The sequence below is a fragment of the Acinonyx jubatus genome, chromosome B2 (assembly GCF_027475565.1).
Source record: "Acinonyx jubatus isolate Ajub_Pintada_27869175 chromosome B2, VMU_Ajub_asm_v1.0, whole genome shotgun sequence".
Lineage (NCBI taxonomy): Eukaryota > Metazoa > Chordata > Mammalia > Carnivora > Felidae > Acinonyx > Acinonyx jubatus.
Window position 1 is genome coordinate 148,189,116 of NC_069385.1, and position 20,119 is coordinate 148,209,234.

A 20,119-nucleotide genomic window follows, 5' to 3' on the forward strand; every position below is an offset into this window, starting at 1 on the left:
AGGCCCCTTTTTCTCCTCCTTTGACTCGTGTTTACTCCGGATACAGCCGCGGCGCGGCCAGGAGGTGCTTTTGTTCTCGCGGTCCTCAGTACGAACGAAGGACCGTACGACAGACTCCGGCATCCCTTTGTACCTCGAGGCACATCCTCCGACGCCAGTGAAGGAATAAGATGTGTCCAGAATGGCCCCGGATCTTCCTGAGGCCCCGGCAGCGGCCTGTCTCGTGTCTGGAACCCTGTGCAGATCCGACAAGAGACCCCCCGCGGAGGGGGTACTGGTCCCATGACTGCGGACACACCCGCCAGCGCCAGGTGCGATCCAGCGACAGGTGTGTCCCAGCGCCGGGTGCCCCCATCGCCGAGTGCCCCCCTGCGGCGGGTGCCATCCAGCGCCGAGTGCTACTTCTAGAGGCGATCCCCTCCCCTCTGCGTGCTTTTCTGCTTCTGCTCAGCTGCGCCGCACGTCGCCGCCGCTTGGGGGCTCCCTGCTCTGAGCAGATCTTATGCACACAGGCCTCTTTTTCATCTTCTAGTCCTTAGTGTGGAAGCTGTCTTCTCCTGGATGCCTTCTCTGGCCTCCCTCTGCCTCCTATCAGCTACAGGGTTAGTATTAGGGAGGGGATATGGAGAAGAGCTCAGAGAACCTCCGCCTCCACGATGAAGCTTAGAGTCCAGTGGGGTTCACAAGCATTACATAAGTTATTATGAAAATATGGTAACATGACTACCTAAAAAGAGAGTTCGCATGTGGACTTTGAAGTTCTGGATTTAGGACAACAGAGAAGTTAGAGAATAGCAGGGGCTCAGGCTGGATGGAAGGACACACACCACACTGTTCACCAGACTCTCCGTTTCTGCGTGCATTGTATCTGTACCGATTTCACTCCCCAGCAACCAATTCTCCGATTTTCTGCAGACACCCATAAGGCCCACAGGACTGTACCCTGCTTTAGATGCCATTTGCAGGTCCCAGACCTCCCTTCTAGCTGACTGACCAGCCACAAATCAGGGGTTCCCGAGACTCCCTCCTCAGGTTTGATAATTTGCCCAAATGGCTCAGAACTCAGGCCCACATCTGACTTTCATTTACTGGTTTATTATAAACAACTATAAGTCAGAAACAGCCAAGTGGAAGAGATGCACAGGGCAAGGTGGGCACGGGGTGGGGGGATCCGGAGCTGCCCTGCCCTCGCCAGGTGGGGCACTTCCCAGCACCTCCAGGCCTTCATCAGCTGGGAAGCGCTCCTAATTCTGTCATTTAGGAGTTTTTATGAAGGTTTCATCATGTAGGGATGATGGATTATAATCCCTAGCCCCTCTCCCCTCCCGGAAAGCTTGGGGATGGGGGTTGGGGCTGAAAGTTCTAGGCTTCTAACTATGGCTTGGTCTTTCTAGCGACTAGTCCCATTCTGAAACCTACCAACACGGCCATGTTAGAACAAAAGAGGCTCCTGGCACCCAGGAAATTCCAAGGGACTTAGGAGCTATGTCAGGAAATGGGGACAAAGACCAACTATATACTTCTTATTATCCCCCAGAGCAGTAACTGCCCTTTCTCCTGGACTGTCTTTCAAGGATACTCATATAAAGAACGGCCTGGGAAGATAGAGATAGTGTCTCCATCTGGTGCAAAGGATAGACGTTCATACTGAGCTCCCTGTGCTCAGGGTGGCTACCCACTGTGTGTGCAGGCATTCATCTCAGCCCATCTGAGTCACCCCTGTGGGAGCTGGTGCTTGAGGAATGTGTAGAGGCTGAGAGCCTGGCTCTTGCTGTTACGGTGAGAAATAAAATGTCCTTTGCCTCTGTAGGGTGGTAGAATAATTCTTTGCCATAAGAATTATTTTGAGCTAAAGGCACTTACAAATACAGCTGCAAGAAGGGTCTTCTGACCCTCTCTTTTTTCTTCTGGAAAGGAGATAAAACCCGTATGTGGAAGATGTCCACCTTCTATCCCAACACAAAAGTAGCATTCTTATCATGGAGGGCAGGAGGCTGAAGTTGAGAGAATTCTGCACAGACCTCCTTAAAATAATTTTTCCTTTAGCCTCACCTATTTTAGTTTCCTTTCCACAATTGCTTCTCTGTTCAACCTAATGTAAAGGCATTTCAGTTTTGCCACTGGTTTGATATTCGTTTCCTTAGGAGGGTTCATGTGTTGTGTAAAACTTACATGAGGTCAGTTTGTGTGTTTTTGTCTTGTTCCTGCCCTATGTCGGGCCAGGTAAGGGTCCTGAGAGAGTGGAGGTAGAGTTTTGCCCAGCTTACATCTCTTACATCTCTTGTGCCCCGCCAGCACCCTTGATGCTCCGACAGGCTAATCTGTGTCTTTATCAGACTTGACAGATGCATGTCAACCGGCAGAGAAAAGAGAAATTAGTGCTTTCACTTTTACATGGTAGTGTTTAGATTGTACCACATAAGTACAAGCTGCAGTTCACATCCAGGGATTACAGTTCTGCAAAAGGACCCAGATGTGAGGAGTACATCACGGGTCAGCCAAACAGTCATCATCCTCCTATTGCTGTTTCCATCCTTGTCCTTTTAAACACTGGTCTTTTCTTCCTGCTTTGGAATTTGTGCACCTATCCCACAGCTGATTTCTGTCTTCCTTCCTCTCTGTACTGTGCACTTTCTCCTACTGAAACAGGTATGAAATGATGATGCCATTGATGAGATACCTGATATTTGCCATCTCGTGCAATTTGATCATGCTGGATTTGTTAGTTACCTTATGTTTTCACTTGATTCGTTTCCTGCCACTATTGGATATTTCCCCCTAATTCTTCAAAATAACAGTGACACTCCTAAATACTCTTTCCCAAGTAGCCAATGAATCAGTTATTATTTTTTCCTGGAGATCTTTCTCTCAGCCTTCTCTGCCTCGCTGATCTGGATCGGCTGCTGCCGGGGTCAGTGGTTTGCCTTGGCTGCTTCCTTTTGCAAGTTTGCTTTTTGGATATTTATTTATTTGATTGATTGATTTATTTTATTGATTTGTTTGGGTGGAGTGTATGATAAAATAAGCATGTGAGGTAAAGTTTCTGAGACCTTTCCTGTCTTTAAGATACCTATTTTACCTCCTAGTGGGTTAATCCTTTGAGTATAGAAACTGAAGTTAAAAACATGTTCCATTAGGATTTTGAAGGCATTGCTCTATTGTTTGTCTTCAAGTGCTATTCTTGTTTATTCCCCAGCTAATTTATTTTCTTCTCCTTTGTATTTGACTTTTTTTTTTTCCTGCCTGAAAACTCTGGAAGTCTTTCTTTTATGCACAGGATTTTGTGATTTCTCATTGGTGTGTTTGGTGTAGATGTTTTGCCGTTCATTGAATTGTGTGCTAGGCAGGGCTTTCTCTCTAGGAACTAATTTTCTTACGTGATTATGTTGATAATTTCCTGTCTGTTTTTATTGTTCTTTTGGAACTTCTACTAACTGGGATCCCCAGACTGCTCCTCTAGGTTTTTTTGCTTTCTTTTTATTATATTTTATACATTACAAAAGATATCCAAGTATAAACATTTTGAAGTGCAATATTAAAATGAGCACTTTTGAACTTGTCACTCAAAATCTAGAATTGTACCATCCAACACAGTATCAACTGGCCACCTATGGCTATGGAGCACTTCAAATGTGGCTAGTGTGACTGAGGAACTGAATTTTTAATTCTAACTATTTAAAAGTTAAATTTAAAAGACAATTCTGCATTCTGTTATTGGAAAACTTTTAAGTATGTTTGGGACAACTTGGCTTTGTGAATTTATTTCTCAACTGTAAGTTTTAGGAATGTGAGCACAGATCTGGCACATTGTCTCTGTCGGACCGGCCCGGGCTAGAACATTACTAAGATGTTCACATCAACTATGAACCTCTCTCTTACCCTATCACTGATTCCTTTTGTCACTGACTCCTTATCATTCCTTTACTTAAACAAATAATCTACACTTATGAATAGATCACTAATCAGAGTATTATTTTGTTTTTGAACCTTGTGAAAATGGTACCAAACTGCATGTTGTCTTATGGGACTTGCCTTTCCCGTTCAACAAGAACGTCCGCTTTCTACCCATGTTCGTGGGCACGTTCACCTCTGTGACATACTCATTATTTAAATCTGGCAACGTTTGTTTTCCTACTTACTGTTGGTGAACACTGGGTTGCTCCTGGGGTTTTGCTACTATGAGCAGATGTGCTGTGAAGATCCTTGCACGTGGCTCTCGGTGCGTACGCGCAGGACCCTCTCAGGGGGCATTCCTAGGAATGGAACCACAGAGTTGTAGGGCCTGGTTCAGCTTTACAGGAGAGCCTGCTTGTTTCCCAGTGTGCCTGCATCAGTTTTCAGCGCGGCCAGTGAGTACCACAACTCCGCGTCCTTGCCAAAACTTGGTCAGGTCCGTTTTATCTTTCTCAACCTAGCGGAGTCTCACAGCCGTCACTGTGCTCAGAGTCCCTGGTTACGAGACTGTACACCCTTTGTGTGTGGTCATCACTCTGTTTCCTGTGAAATACTTCTTCGTGCCTTCTGCCTGTTTTGAGGTTGTCTTTTGCTTATTGATTTAAAGGAGTTTTTATATAAGGTCAAACCATATTAAACTGCCACTATTCAACCTCTAAATATGGCAGTTCATGTGACTAACCCTAAAATATTTTGGATGACAATTATTTGCCCAAGTATGTGAGTTCAAAATGTTTTTTCAATTCATGAGAAAATTGTACTTCCGTTTTCTTTATGGTGAATTTGATGAAAGAAATTCATTTTAATCTAGTTGAATTTATCAGAAATTTTTCTTTAAAAGTAACCTTTTTGGTGTCTTGTTTGAGAAATCTTTTCTTGACCTGAGGGTATACAAATATTATCCAAAATTTACTCGTAAAAGGATAAAAATTGGCCTTTCATAAGGCAAATTCTTGGCTAAGAATTACATTGCAATATAAATTATAGAATCAGTTTGCCATTTTCCACAAAAATGCACTCTTGGGATTTTTATTTAGGTTGCAGTGAATGTATTGATCAATTTTGGGAACTGACATTTTAATAACACCGAGTCTTCCAATGCATGAACAAGTATAGTCTTGGCCAAGAACAGTCAAATCAGTCTTGAAGAAAAAGAAATAGGACTTCGTCTACCAGATGAAAAGATACTATAAAGCTGTGGTAATTAACCAGTTTGGCATTGGTGTAAGGATAGGCAGTCGACCAATGGAAGAGAAGGGGAGGCTAAGACTTCCAGACCCTAACCCTCCCAAACCCCTCTTCAGCGTGACTGTGTCTTCCTAGAATTCTGCTAGGGTCCTGCCACCTGCTTGAAAGATCCTTTGCTGACTCTCAGTCCCGCAGTGAGAAACCCCGCTTCCCGGCTTGAACTCCAGGAATCTTTTGAGGTTTCTTGAACATTTAAAAATAAACTTCGTGAGAAACCACTAAAGAAATTTCAGGTATTTTGTCTGGTGGAAAAAGAAGCGTTTGATTTGTCTTGAAAATTTTGAAAGAGTATCTTGTGAGAAGTGGGTTAATATTGCTCTGTAATGATCCCAGGGCATCGAACTGCACCCACACGTAGAAGCTACAGAAAGGGGGTGCCTGGGAGTACGCTCAGTTGACTGAACATCTGACTCTTGATTTTCACTCAGGTCGTGGTCCCAGGGTTGTGGGAATGAGCCCCATGTCAATGTGGAACCTGTTTAAGATTCTCACTCTCTCTAAAAAAAAAAAAAAAAAAAAGAAAGAGAAAGACATTTCTGTACATGGGTGATTTTAAATCTGAAACCTGTATCTTACTCCTTTTGAAAAATGAGTGAAGTGGGCATTCTCTACTTCCTTTGTGAAGGTCAAGTGAAAACAATCTCGTTATATCAATGTTTAGTGTGAAATTTTTCTCAGATTTTGCATTTAGAATGTAATTAGGTTAAAAAACTATTACCTGGTGAGTTTTTAAGTAAATTATAACTAAATCAATAACTCTAGTTTTGGTAACTCCTCAGAATTAGTTACAAGAATCTTAGGGTTTTAACACTAACATGTTTTGTTATTCAACTATGCTGCTCACCTTTGAATTCCTTCCACGTCATTCAGGCCAAACCTACTACCTTATGGCAGACCTCTTTTAAATGTACAGACTTTTCCCAAAGGTAAAATATCTGAACTTTCTTCAGTGTTTCTTCACTATATTCATTTTAATGCTCAGGAAACACCAGGAGATTCCTGGAGTTTAAGCCAGTAATGGGAGCTTCTCACTGCAGGACTGAGAGTCTTTCCAGCAGGTGTCAGGATCGTAGCGGAATTCTAGGAAAACATAGTCATGTTGAAGATGGATGGGTGAGGGTGAGTCTAGAAGGCTTCTATTTGGGCTCATCAATACAGAGTCCTCTGAATTCTCACAACAGATTGTCAGGCTGGCCATGCCCTGTGGTTAACTGGTGTCTGAAATGTAGCTCTCCAGTCAACAACACAAAACGTCCACGCTCGAGGACGGTCCAGAACTTAAACGGGATTTGTCCTGTTGCCAGATTCTGTTAAAACTCATTGGAGAAGGGAGATGAAGGATTGCCCCGTCAGGTTCTCAAGTTGGGCTGAGGACTTTGAGCCCCAAATCCCAATATACACCGTAGCGTGTGGGTGCAGAAATAAATGTTATGAACATGTATATGCATTTTCCAAGAGCAGGTACCTGCTGTGAAAAACAAAACCTCAGATTTTCCAGGAAAGCATGATATTTTGCCATCGAGCATTAAAGTACAACATGTGTGCACATGTGGGGAAGAGTGCTGCTGGTATTTGTTGACCATCAAACAAACGGTCCTCAGACTCAAAAAATTATCGGAAAACCACTGCCAGTGCTCCAGACATACCGTGAATTCTGTCCTTAGGTCATGTTTTCTCACCCAGAAGCCACGTATCCAGAATTTTCTCCTCCATAGAGACAATGTCATTGAGTTATGTCTTTAATGTTTTCATCTTGGCTTTCACTAATAAACTATGTAAGAAATGGCCACATAAATAAAAAGAACTTTTTTGTAGAAACTGAGCCTAAGGAACAATGTTTCAATCCATCCTTTTTAAAGATAAACCATATTGTTACTAGAAAATTGCATCTCTTGGACACTTTGTCCTTCAGTATTAGATAACCTGTAACCATTTCCCAAAACGTTTTCTGTGATACAGGAGCCCACTAAGATGCTTCAAACAGGACTGTGGTCAGTTTTGGAAAGCAATTTTTTTATTGTTCTTTCAAGGTTTAGAAAAGATATTAGCATATCATAAACTGAGAAGTCTTTAATTAAAAAAGCCACCCCTAGCCAGCCTTTCCTAAAGTCATTATTTTAAAAAACTTAGGGGTGCCTAGGTGGCTCAGTCACCTAGGTGTCGGACTCTTGGTTTCGGCTCAGGTCATGATCTCACGGTTTCATGGGTTCGAGCCCCACATTGGGCTCTGTGCTGACAGTGCAGAGCCTGCTTGGGATTATGTCTCCCTCGCCCCCTGCCCCTCCCCCACTCATGCTGTCTCTCTCAAAAATACACTTGAAAAACTTTAACGTGTAAAACACCTTTGAGAAATGTTGGATAGCCCATTGCTCATCTTGTCCCCTCCCCCCGCCTGCCCCAGGAGCTGAGGAACTTAGAACTACATTTAATTCTCAGTTATGGTCATTATGCTAATTATGTTGACCTGAGCATCTTAGGATTTTCAGTCTCTGACAGCCTTATTCACCGTGGGTCTTAATTCTGTTTGTAGAAAGTACTTGTGACATTTGAAGGGTAAAAGTATAAAGAGATATTGAAAAATGTGAAAAAATAGCCACAAATTTCTAAGACACTTGAAAGAGCATTTCATCCATCACAAATAAATATAGCAAATCTTTAAGAAATGAACACGTTGACATCTTGATGTATTTATAGGAAAGTGAGATGGGCTTTGTGCTCTTTCCCATGTAAACTGTTACTTGAGCAGTGCATCCTGCTTACGTCACATTTCTAAATCTGCCTTCCTTTGCCATCCTGACCCCACATGGGAAGTACCATTCGGCCCTTAAGTTAAAACAACACAGAAAAACCTTGCTAAAAAATGGTCAGTGTTTCATCAGGTAGAACACGGTGGGTGCTGAGCTGAGTTGTGGCTTCGCAACTAAGACGTGATGAGGGCGAGTCTGAGCGTGGAGGGGTGGGGGGGGGGGCGTTGGTGCGGAACCGCCCGGTGAAGTGATCCTGATCGAGTGTCCTCTTTTCATGCCTTCGCTTCCTCATCCCACAGGGCAGTTCTGTGGTTAAGTGAGTCGAGGCGGCAAAGCCTTGGGCTACTGGGCAACGCCCTGGAAGTGAGTCCCTGAGCAGCCGGGTCAGGACGGGCTCTGGGGATCCCAGTCAGGGAGGGGCCCGAGAACCGGGAGGCACCAGTGTGCGGAACCCCGGGTGCTGGTGGTCAGTCCCCGACGACCGACAGGGTGTGCGAGGCCGATCCTGGGGCGAGGGCTGCCCCCAAAGTGCCGTCCAGCTCGTGGGTTCCGCGCGCCGGGTGGATTCTTCTCTTGTGTCCGGTCAGATTGGCGCTCACCCGGAACGCTTTCCCACACTGCTCGCACTCGTAGGGCCTCTCGCCGGTGTGGACGCGCTGGTGCCCGAGCAGGGCCGCGCGCTGGCGGAAAGCTAGGCCGCACTGGCTGCAGGGGTAGGGCCTCTCGCCCGTGTGGATCCGCCTGTGCTGGGTGAGCACGGAGCTCTGGGGGAACGCCTTCCCGCACACGTCGCAGGCGAACGGCTTCTCCCCGGTGTGGACCCGCTGGTGGGCGGTCAGGTTGGACTTGCCGCTGAAGGCCTTCCCGCACTGGGGGCAGGCGAACGGCTTCTCCCCGGTGTGGACCCGCTGGTGCACGGTGAGGCAGTGCCGGTCCTGGAAGGCCTTTCCGCACAGGCCGCACGGGTACGGCCTGTCCCCGCGGTGTCCCCGCTCGTGGGCGCGGCGCCGGCACTCGTGCCGGAAGGCCCTGCCGCACTCGCCGCACCGGAAGGGCTTCTCCGGGGCGGGGGTCCCCCGGGACCCGGCCGGCCCCGCGCGCGCGTGCACCCCCGCGTGCTTGCGGAGGTCCGAGCGGCGGCGGAAGGCCCGGCCGCACTGGCCGCATGTATACGGGCGCTCAGCTGAGTGCACGCGCGCGTGCTTGGCCAGGTCGGAGCTCCCGCGGAAGGCGCGGCCGCACTGCGCGCAGCCGAACGGCCTCTCCCCGGTGTGGGTCCGGCCGTGCGCGGTCAGGCAGTGCTTGAGGCCGAAGGCCTTCCCGCACACGCCGCACCGGTGCGGCCGCTCCGCGCTGTGGACCAGCCCGTGCCGGCGCAGGCGGCCCCTGCTGCCGAAGGCCTTCCCGCACTGCGCGCACGCGTGCGGCCTGTCCCCGCCGTGCTCCCTCCTGTGCCGGCACGCGGCCGCCCTGCTGCCGAAGGCCTTCCCACACTGCGCGCAGCCGAAAGGCTTCTGGCCGGTGTGAGTGAGCAGGTGCGCCGCCAGCTGTCCGCCGGTCCTGAAGGCCTTCCCGCACTGGGCGCACGCGTGCGGCCTCTCCCCGGAGTGCACGCGCTGGTGCAGGACGAGGTCCGAGCGGCCGCGGAAGCTCTTCCCGCACTGGGCGCACGGCCGGGGCCCCTGGGCTGGGCGGGCGCTGCGCGCTGCGGGCCGGCCAGTCCCCCCGTCCGCTCCCGGCGACCTCCTCGGGGACCCAGGCTCCGGGACCCAGACCCCTCCGCGCTCCAGGACACGCTTCGCCTCCGGCCCGCGGCGGTCCCCGTTCTCAGGCCGCGTGTGGTCCGCCGACACTGAAAAGAGGAAGCAAACACCGGGGCGAGTGGAGCCGGGTCAGGACCGGGTGATCTGACCGCCACGGGCTGGGGCGGGTTCGGTAGTGGCAAGTTCCCAAGTACCGCGCTGTTCACACTGAATAAACCTGATGAAGATCCTTGCACACCTGCTCGCTCCCCAGACTCTCCAGAGAAGCGAGTGGCAAGTCCAAACGCTTGCCCACCTCAGGCAGGAGACGCAGCCTTCGACCCTGTCCCTCCCGGACATTGTACAAGTTACCCCCGTGGGGCCTGTCTGCGGTATGACTGCTGCCGGGGTAGGGCGGGGGGGGGCGGGGGGGGGGGTTCTGGGCCGGCGCCGACCCAAGCCGGACCCCCGCTCCCTGGACTCCGGGCTCGTGCTCCCTGGACTCCTCCCTGGACTCCGGGCCCGCTCTCCCTGGACTCCTGGCCTGCTCTCTGGACTCCGGACCGTGCTCCTTGGACTCCTCCCTTGCGTCTGGGCCCGGCTCCCTGGATTCCTCCCTGGACTCTGGGCTAGCGCTCCCTGGACTGCGGGCCTGCGCTCCCTGGACTCCTCCCTGGCCTCTGGGCTCGCACTTCTATCCCGAGCCCCAGCCGCTCAGGGGAGGGAAGGCGTGGGCACATGGACTGAGCCACTGGGAAGGAAAGTGGGCCAGGGAGGGAGGGGCGGAGGGACAGAGGCAGGCAGACCCACAGGGGGCTGACATGCCCAAGTAGTACCAGTAGTATGAGTAGTACGATAGTAGGTGTGTGTTTACAGAAGCCGGCAGGGGTTAACTCTTCCTGCTGTCAGTCTTCCCATGACCCCCGCCCTGACCTGTGCCCTCTACTTCTAGTGCTGGGTCATCAGGTCATTCCGGGTTGCTCACTGCAGCCCCACCATCTGTGTTCTACTCTGCTTCCAAAATCTTCTTTCAGAAAATAAGGTTTTATCACACCACTGCGCCGCATAAAATAGTCCGGGGGTGCTCCACAGTAAACCAGACAGACGGGGGTAAAGCCTGCAGCTCTGGAGTGGGAGCACCTGGGCTGAAATCCTGGCCACAACACCTAAGGGAGGTGTTGCATGTGTCTGTGGCCAGACCACCCAGGTGAGCGCTGTGTGCATCCACCTCAGGGCTCAGAGCTGAAGCGTGAGGGGGACAGGGAAAGGAAGGGTCAGAAGCCCAACACAGGGAAGGTCCTGAAGGAAAGCTGGAGGCTTTCTGGGCACTGGAGTAACTGATCCACAGAAGGGAGACGAATTCTTGGAGCCTTTCAGAGGACCACACTGCAAAGGGGCCTGTTAGGGTGCACAGAAGCAATTAATGACAGGATAATTGTCCGATTTGCTGCTGTTTGTTTTCTCTCCATTAGGGTTTTCTAAGTGGACTTCCTCCAGGACGGTGAGGATGGATGACGCAGCACTAAGAACATACTAGAACCAGCTGTCACACGGCACACGGCTGGTGACTGGAGCTTCCCCGTCACTCACCTGGGAAGGAGCAGGTCAGGAACCCCCAGTCCTGCAGGTCCTCAGCGCAGGGCACGGCCCCTTGCTCCAGATGGGAGATGAGGGGTGGCTTAGGGCAGGCAAGGCCTGCTCGTGGAGAAGGGAAGTCAGTGTGCATAGCAGATCACCTCTGTCCCAACACCCGGCCTTGACCCTTCTGCTCACACTGCAGAGGAGAGTGTGAGCAGGGGGGAGAAAAGGGTGTACTTGGGGGGGTCTGCCAAGGTGTAAGCAAGCATGTAGGGATGACCTCAGAAAGGTCACGCTCAGAAGGGCAGAGGAGGAGACCCCCGGAAGCAGTCACTTGGTTGTATTTTCCCCGTTGTGGCTGCGAGGCAAGAGTGAGGGCTCTGACTTTCACTGGGAGGCCCGGAGCCGTCAATAGACAGCAAGCAAAGAGTAAGGACAGGAGAAAGGACTACGCCAAGCACGGGGTGTCCTCACCAGCCGACAGCATGTTGCCATAGTTCTCCAGCATCACGTCAGTGTACAGGTGCCTCTGGGCGCGGGTCAGACACTGCCACTCTCCGCTACTGAAGCACACGGCCACATCCTCAAACGTCACCACGTCCTGCAAGGATATGCTCCCGCTGACCCGGAGGAAACCCCAGTCCCCAGGAAACAGACACAGAAGAAGGGATTCTCAGGAGGTTTCTAGAAATGAAAGGTGGTTACTGTTCCACATATATTTGGGGTTGCGGTGGAAGGGGGCATAGGCTGTGCGCAGCGAAAATCATGACCGGGAACAATCCACGAATGGTGTGGCATCCAACAAAATGTTCCTTGTGAGTGGAATGCCTGGATTGGGCGGGGGGGGTCAGGGAGCGAGTGAAAATGAGGCCGTATTCAGGACGTGGTGCTGTATTTCCAGGAAGGATGGAGGGGCCTCAGCTTGCCTGGGCCCCACTCACCGGTGTGGTATTTGCTCCTGGCCGGTCTCCGTGGCTTCCGTCGTTGGCAAAGGCAGGATGCTGAGGAGCCCGCAGGGCTGAGGGAAGAGAAATGAGTCAACCTGGCACGGTATTGACAAGACCCTGTGCTTTCCTCCTCTTCCCTAACGTGCAAGTCTCAGACCACACCTTCCCCTCATTTCTCCAGCCTGTTTCCAGTTTGGGCAGCAGGCCATGGCACACAGCCATGCTGACGGTAAATGCTTGCTCTCCCTCACCTACAACGTGGTTTTCTGTGGTCGCTGTTCATCCTAGAATAACCTCGCCTGTCCCCAAGCCCACATCACTGACTCCTGGCTGGTTCGATGGCCTTCTTCCAGGATCTGAGTGTTGAGGTCACTTCCTCCAGAAGGACTAGGGATGGGGATGGATGGGGATTGGCCCACAGCTTGTTCCTTTAGGTAACTTACTAGCTGGCCTACCTCGGACCATTTTCCCTTGTTCTTATTAGAGAAGCAGCACGTGTCCCGACTCTGAGTCTCCCGTTAGCTCCTGGCACGGAGCCACCATCCCCTCACCGTGCTGCAGTGCACGCAGCATATGCAGCATGTGGTATCCAGGTGTCTGAGGCAGCCCGTAGGGCACTTCGGCCCTCCACCTCGGCCGGCCCACATAGCTGGCTAGGGAGCCCTAATTCACTCCTCAGGGACCAGCTCCACCTTTCCTTAGCTTGTGTTTGCAGTGACTAACCTTTCTAGAAAGTTCTTCAACACATCCCCAATCCAAGTCTGAGCAGTCTCTTTCAGAAGATACCAGGGAGATTGGTCACCAACTGCTAAGACTCTAGGATCACCCTGTGGACTTAGGTCCCCCAAATTTCATTCCAATTTTACCAAAACTTCAATTTAGGAGCAAACTGGTTTCTTCCCAGAGAAATTTCCCAAGAACATTGTTCTTTGGTTTAGACCTGGGCTGTGTCTCAGTCCTCATGGGTCCTGCTCTCTTGTTCCATGTCTCACCTACAAGCCCACACATTCTGTGACTGTTGGTCGCACATGGTCCCACACCCATTGGGCTCACAGCAGAGGCAGGTCTGCTCTGCAAGAATCCTCATGACATCAAAAATGTAACCTCCCAGCTCGGTTTTTTGTTCAATCCACATTTTATTTATTTTCTTCTTTTTTTTAATGTTTATTTTTGAGAGACAGAGAGATTGGACGTGAATGGGGGAGGGGCAGAGAGGATCTGAAGCAGGCTCTAGGCTCTGAGCTGTCAGCACAGAGTCCGACTTGGGGCTCAAACCCATGACCTGTGAGATCATGACCTGAGCTGGAGTCAGACACTTAATCGACTGAGCCACCCAGGTGCCCCTCAATCCACATTTTCTTGTGAATGTTTTCAAATATACAGAAAAGCTGAAAGAACTGTTTGGTAAACATCCACATACTCCCCACTCATGTTCCACAATTAATGTTTGCAATAAACCTCTGTCTGTCTAACTAGCCCTGTCTCTACTAATCCACTCGTCTTTGCTGAGTTTCAAAGTAATGAAGACATGAGCAACTTTACCCCAAAACACTTTCTCCCATGTATCATTAACTGGGGTTCAGTATGTGTTTACATTCTTGTTTTTGAGTAAACTTACATACACATTTATATACACATACATACACAAGTCGTAAGTGTACCATTGGCTGAGTTTTGACGAAGCACAGCCCTGTTTGGCCCAAAGTCCCCTCCAGAAACGTCCCCGTTGGATTTTGACTATCTTCTTCACAGATTGGGATAGTCATTAAGTCATAATGGTTCTTCTTTTAAAAAAGTGTTCATCATGCTATTTTTTTTTTTAAAGTAGATTCCGTGCCCCATGGGAGGCTTGAACTCACGACCCTGAGTCCAAGTCATGTGCTGCACCAACTGGGCCAGCCAGGTGCCCCCAAAGTTTTTTGAACTGTGGCACAGAATATGTGACAAAATTTACCATCTTAAGCGTTCTTAAGTGTATGGTTCAGCAGTGTTGAAAACACACAATGTGAGTCATCTCCACAACTTTTTCATCCTGCAAAACTTAAACTCTCTATGCATCACACAACCTGCCTGTGTCTCTCCCTCCCCAGTCCCTGGTCACCACAGTGATTCTTAGGCTTTATTTTTTAGCTTTAGATTTTGAAAGGTCAGTTTCTGCCCTCAAGTTAAAAATGAATCTGGGACACAGGCTGTGTGCTCACGACATGAAACTACCTTGGTCAGCTCAGGCTGCCCTAACAAAATACCCCAGGCTGGCTGGCTCACTTCTCTCAGTTCTGGAGGCTGGACGTTCAGATCCAGGTGTTGGCCCCTCCTGGCTTCTGTCCCTCTCCTCTCACATAGAAGAGACAGAGTTCTGGGCCCCTCCTCATATAAGGACACTACTCTCTTCATTGCCATCCTTATGACTTTATCTAAACCTCATTTCTTCCCAAGGCCCCACCCACCTCTCAATATCATCACACAGGGATTCAGGGACATGTGCATTTTGAGGGGACACGTTCAGTCCATAACAAAACTATTTGTTAAAGCTGGGCACAGATAGTATCTGGGATGAGACTGATTCATTTATGATTCCTTATACAGTAGAAATGTCAGGATTTCTCCTTTGGAAGTGCCAATAACATACTTTTTTTTTCGCTGTAGACAATAAATACTAAAAGCCTACTTTTGAGGTTCCTGGTGCCTCGTCCTCTGTCCAAAGGTCGGTGCCATTCAGGGTCTGCCTGTAGGACTCCAGAATTGCTAAACGCCAGGCCCTGGGTTTACTTCCAGCAGCCACGTCTATACAGTCTTGTCCACCTTCCTCTGCACATGTCCCATCAAAGAGCATTTCTAAACCCAGCCTCGCATTTTCCCAAAGCTTCACGACAAGACCTTTGCTCCTTCTTGGCCAGTTGTTTCCAGGTACTCATTCTATACCTTTAAAATCTCAGGGTTCCAAAAAGGTTACAGAAGTAAAATTACATATACTCAAAATTTAAACGTTGGTAAAACTGGTGGGTGGGGTAGGAGTTACTGAATTATTTAAGTTTTATGCACACATATATGCTATTTATCATATGTGTCAGGTTGTACATAAAACAAGTGATTGAATGCATTCCATTTCCTTGATAAACTGCTCTGAAGTACCTTAAAAAACTTTTTTTTTAAGTTTATTTATTTTGAGAGAGACAGAGACAGAAGGGGAGGGGCAGAGAGAGAGGGAGAAAGAGTCAATCCCAAGCAGGCTCCAAAGTACTGTCAGCACAGAGCCCGATGTAGGGCTTGATCCCACAGACCATGAGATCACGCATGACCTGAGCTGAAATCAAGAGTTGGACATTTAACCGACTGAGCCACCCAGGCATCTCCGGCTTTGTAGAGTCTTTTATTATTTTTTCCAAATTTGATTTAAGATGAGGGCAGAAACTGAATAATTTAGTTTCTCTCAATACTGATCCAAGCCTAGTATAGAAAAAATAGAAGGCTTCCAATAAATGCTCAATAAGGAGATTTCCAGGCCCCAGGAAGCACCCTACCCACCATGCCCCTGTTCCGTTTCAGCTGCCAGGGCCCCTGGCACAGCCTCCTGTGCGCCTCACCTCCTTCCTGCAGGAGCTCGGCATCAGGGGCCCGCTGGTGTGGTCCAGAACTCCCGTCTGACAGCATCACCTGTCACAAGGCACAGAGACACTCCGGGAGGTTAGGAGGGAGGGGAAAAAGCTCTGGCCAGCTATGAAGCTTTGTCCGTGGACGTCAACTCCCAGAAATATCAAGAGGGGCGAGGAATTCAGGGACTCGTCCCTGAGGAGAGACAGAAAGGGCATCCCATTACTGTCTGTTACTGGAAAGCTTAGGTGGTCGCCAGGCCATCCAGGAAACGCAATACTTCACAGCAGAAAACCTTACTCCCTCTCCCCCCCCCCCCCCCCCCATGCTGCAGACCCTCCTTTTCTCACCCCCAGCAGCCTTCCCCGGCTTTCTGTGGTCTTCCACCGCTGGCCAGGTCGTTCGCTGGCTGGGCGAGGCTCCCGCGGTCAGTTCTGGCCTTGCCCGGACGTCACGGTTTGACGTGGCCTGGGGGACGCCAGCGGCCTTCTGGGACACACGTGTTGGTGGTGCCCGCCAGAGGCCCCCGCGGACCCCCAGGGCAGCTGCTATTGGGCTTCATGCGTCAAAACCTGCCCTGGACTCGGGGCCTGTCAGCAGCACTGACCTCGCTGTCATCTCGTACCTTGTTTCCCTGCTTATTCGAGGGCAAGGGACAGGGAGGAAGCTGAACACCGCAAAGAGGGGGAGCCACTGAGGGTTCAGGACGGGAAGGTCAGCTGGGGATGTCGCGTGCCCGGGAATCCAGCTTCCTCCCTTCCCGCCTGGTCCGTATCGCCTCTCGGGGTCTCCCGCCTGTCTCTTCTCAGTACCGCAGTCAGAGAGGCCTGTCTACAACCTGGGCGGCTGAGTTCCGCTCCGCCTAAAACCCCTGGTGTCCAGTGTCCGCCTTACTCATACACAGCGGCGCACAAAGCGGTGTAGTCTACACAGTCCCACGACTCCCCTCCCAGGTCCACCCTCTCCCACCGCAGGGCCTTTGCACTGGCGCTCCGCCCCCCTCTCCCCCCCCCCCCCCCCAGCTTCCCAAGGTATCCCGAGAAGACACACCCCGGGGCCCTGTGCTCCCCGGATCCCGACGCCGCACTCGCTGCGTCTTCGCCTGCTCAGCAGCTCTTCATCCCGCCGCCACGCGCCGGTCTAGGATGCGCACACCACGTGCCCCGCTAACACCTGAGCTCTGCCCACCGTGCTCGCAGAATCCCCGTCTACACCCGCGCCCGCGGATCAGAGAGCGAATACAGGCAGGGGCGCGGGCGACAAAGACGAGCGCCGGGCGGCTGGGGCCACAGGAGCCAGGGGCGGGGCGGGCGGGGCAGGTGTGTGTGGGAGAGACTCGCCGACCCGGCCGCAACCCTGGGGCCGCCCCTGGGGCGGCTCGAAAGCCCGCCTCTGCGTCCCCGCCCCGCGCGGGGTGGAGGCACCAACTCTCCCCGCCCAGGTGTCTCCAGGCGCCCAGAGACCCGGGCACCTGCGCTAACTCCGCTTTCTGGTCCTCCGGAACCACTTCCGGCGACTTTCTAGGAAGCGCCACTCGCTGGTGGGAAGTCGGCTCCGAGTCCCGCGGGGCCCCTCGCGCATGCGTCCTCGAGCAACGCGCATTCAGAGGCCGCGACCTGGGCGGTGGCCGGCGCGTCCGCACAGCGATGATTTCGCAGGAATTTGGAGACAGAAATAGGTGAAAAAGTCACTTAATTAGGAACCCAAATCACGAGATAAATAATGGAATGCCCTTTTTCAAAACTTAAAAACTTCCTTGTGAAAATTTAAGCCTAGTTGGAAGTTGGGAGAAGGTTGGGAGAAGGCTAATGAACCCGAATGGGCTCGTCACTCAGACTTAACAATAAATAACATTTGGATTCTGGTTTGGCCTGTTTCCCTGCCGTTTTCCATGCAAAAATATTTTAAAGCAAAACCCAAAGATGCTTTTTCAATTTTGTGCTTTTCAGAATACATTTCTCCCCCAAATTTTAAAATTCTAGTTAGTTAATATACAGTGTAGTATTGGTTTCAGGAGTAGAATTCAGTGATTCATCACTTACATACACACCCAGTGCTCATCACAAGTGCCCTTCTTAATGCCCATCTCCATCTAGCCCATCCCCCACCTCCCTCCGTCAACTCTTTGTTTTCTGTGGCTAAGAGTCTCTTATGGTTTGTTTCCCTCTCTTTCAGAATGCATTTCTTAAAAAATATGGACATTTTCTGACAACTACAATGCCATTATCCCACCTAACAAGTTCCTGGTTTCCACTAAATACTGAGTCCATGCTAAACTTGTCCAAATACATAAAGCATGCTTATTTTTTAATCAAGATCCAAAGTCTACATGCTTTTTTTTTTTTTTTTTTGGTTCTTTTAATTTTCTTTTAATTTAGATCTAGAATAGTACCTTCTTCCATTTTCTATTCCATGCCCCCTGAACAAATTGGGTATTTGTCCTAAATGTTTCACATGCTGCTGGTTTTGTCTATTTGTATCTTCATTTATTACTCTAGCCTTGAATTTCCTGTTAGCTCTAAAAGTTTGGTTCAAGTTTGGTTTACTTTTATGGGTAAGGATTATTTTTAGGTGGGGCTATGTACTTCTTTTTGCTTTATATTGGGAGGTGTATAAAGTCTGACTTGTTCCACACTCTGTGATGCTAAGATTGTTCACTGAGTGCAGCTCTTGATTGTTGTGTCTGTCCATGTGTAGTTCCCTACCAATCTTTCGTTTGGTGGTTTCACCTACCGATCTTTGCCTAAATCAACCATTTCATCAGGGGTTGCAGAATTGTGATTTTTCTAAGTCCAGAGGTCTTGTCACATTTATGAACAGAAATTTCTTTAAAAAGAAGGATTTTCTCTCATTAGCCTATCAATTCAGGGTGATTTGATTATTCTGAAATAACCATACAGGAATAAAAATAAATACTTTCTTTTTAATTTAACTGCTAGTATTCAGAGTAAATAGTTGCTTGCCCTAGGTGCCATGACCATGTGTTGGCCATCCTTTGAAATGGCTATCAGTGAACCCTTCCAGGATTCTTTTCCTGTGTAGCTCCCGTGCCTATTGTACCAGAACTGGTTTGTGTTACCAGTTGAATATGGCAGAAGTGATGTTATGTTGCTTCTAATGTTTTGTTAAGTTATAAAAGAGACTGTGGCTTCCAGCTTGATCTCTCTCTCCCTCTCTCTCAGATCACTCACTCTGAGGGAGGCCAGCTGTCACATTGTGAGGAGTGGCCCACGTGGTGAGGAAATGAAACCCCCGCCAACAGCCATTTGAATGAGTTTAGAAGTGCATCCTCTAGCCCCCAGTGTAGCCATCAGATGACTACAGCCCAGGTCACAGACTCAAAGCCAACAGCTGAGCTGCTCTCAGATTCCTGATCTGCAGAAACTGTGTGAGGTAATGAACATTTGATGTTTGATACTGAATTTTGGGGGTACTTTGTTATGCAGCAATTGATAACTACTTTTTTTGGTTCTCTCTTTTTGAATATCATTACAAATGCATTGTTTTTTTTCTCTTCTTTTTTTCTTCATAATTAATTAGTTAATTATTTACATCCAGGTTAGTTAGCATATAGTGCAATAATGGATTCAGGAGTAGATTTCAGTGATTCATCCCCTGTGTATAACACCCAGTGCTCATCCCAACAAGTGTCTTCCTTAATGCCCCTTACCCATTTAGCCCATCCCCCCTCCCACAACCCCTCCAGCAACCCTGTTTGTTCTCTGTATTTAAGAGTCTCTTATGTTTTGTCCCCCTCCCTGTTTTTATATTATTTTTGCTTCCCTTCCCTTGTGTTCATCTGTTCTGTGTCTTAAAGTCCTCATATGAGTGAATTCATATGATATTTGTCTTTCTCTAATTTCGCTTAGCATAATACACTCTAGTTCCATCCACGCAGTTGCCAATGGCAGGATTTCATTCTTTTTGATTGCTTAATAATACTCCGTTGTACATATATACCACATCTTCTTTATCCATCATCAGTTGATGGACATTTGGGCTCCTTCCATACTTTGGCTATTGTCGATAGTGCTGCTATAAACATTGCGGTGCATGTGTCCCTTTGAAACAGCACACCTGTATACCTTGGATAAATACCTAATAGTGTAATGCTAGGTCATAGAGTAGTTCTATTTTTAGTTTTTTGAGGAACCTCCATACTGTTTTCCAGAGTGGCTGCACCAGTTTGTGTCCCCACCAGCAGTGCAAAAGAGATCCTCTTTCTTCACATCCTTGCCAACATGTGTTGTTGCCCGAGTTGTTAATATTAGTCATTCTGACAGGTGTCAGGTGGTATCTCATTGTGGTTTTG

At 49.4% G+C, this 20,119-nt stretch overlaps 1 protein-coding gene and 1 long non-coding RNA gene across 7 annotated transcripts; one reads left to right on the forward strand and one right to left on the reverse strand.

The window, feature by feature from the left end:
* The first annotated feature begins 171 nt into the window (after positions 1 to 171).
* Positions 172 to 19,226, forward strand: LOC113596879 (uncharacterized). Of its 4 annotated transcripts, XR_008298824.1 has the most exons (5): positions 190 to 328; positions 11,164 to 11,966; positions 12,171 to 12,319; positions 14,863 to 15,123; positions 18,990 to 19,226. It is a non-coding gene; the product is annotated as an uncharacterized LOC113596879 (long non-coding RNA). The 4 variants fall into 4 exon arrangements; XR_003417737.2 differs by lacking the exons at positions 14,863 to 15,123; positions 18,990 to 19,226 and having other exon boundaries at positions 11,164 to 11,295; positions 11,747 to 11,966; positions 12,171 to 12,473; XR_008298823.1 differs by lacking the exons at positions 14,863 to 15,123; positions 18,990 to 19,226 and having other exon boundaries at positions 172 to 311; positions 12,171 to 12,473.
* ZNF311 (zinc finger protein 311) lies at positions 7,195 to 17,339 on the reverse strand. Of its 3 annotated transcripts, XM_027051859.2 has the most exons (7): positions 16,858 to 17,338; positions 16,158 to 16,441; positions 15,801 to 15,870; positions 12,211 to 12,287; positions 11,744 to 11,870; positions 11,282 to 11,386; positions 7,195 to 9,801 (listed from the first exon to the last, which is right to left on the reverse strand). In XM_027051859.2, the coding sequence occupies exons 3-7, from the start codon at positions 15,865 to 15,867 to the stop codon at positions 8,417 to 8,419; spliced, it is 1,761 nt and encodes a 586-aa protein (XP_026907660.1). In that variant the 5' UTR covers positions 15,868 to 15,870; positions 16,158 to 16,441; positions 16,858 to 17,338; the 3' UTR covers positions 7,195 to 8,416. The 3 variants fall into 3 exon arrangements, with proteins under 3 accessions (XP_026907660.1, XP_053079294.1, XP_053079293.1); XM_053223319.1 differs by lacking the exon at positions 16,158 to 16,441 and having other exon boundaries at positions 16,858 to 17,339; XM_053223318.1 differs by lacking the exon at positions 16,858 to 17,338 and having other exon boundaries at positions 16,158 to 16,819.
* Positions 19,227 to 20,119: the final 893 nt, after the last annotated feature.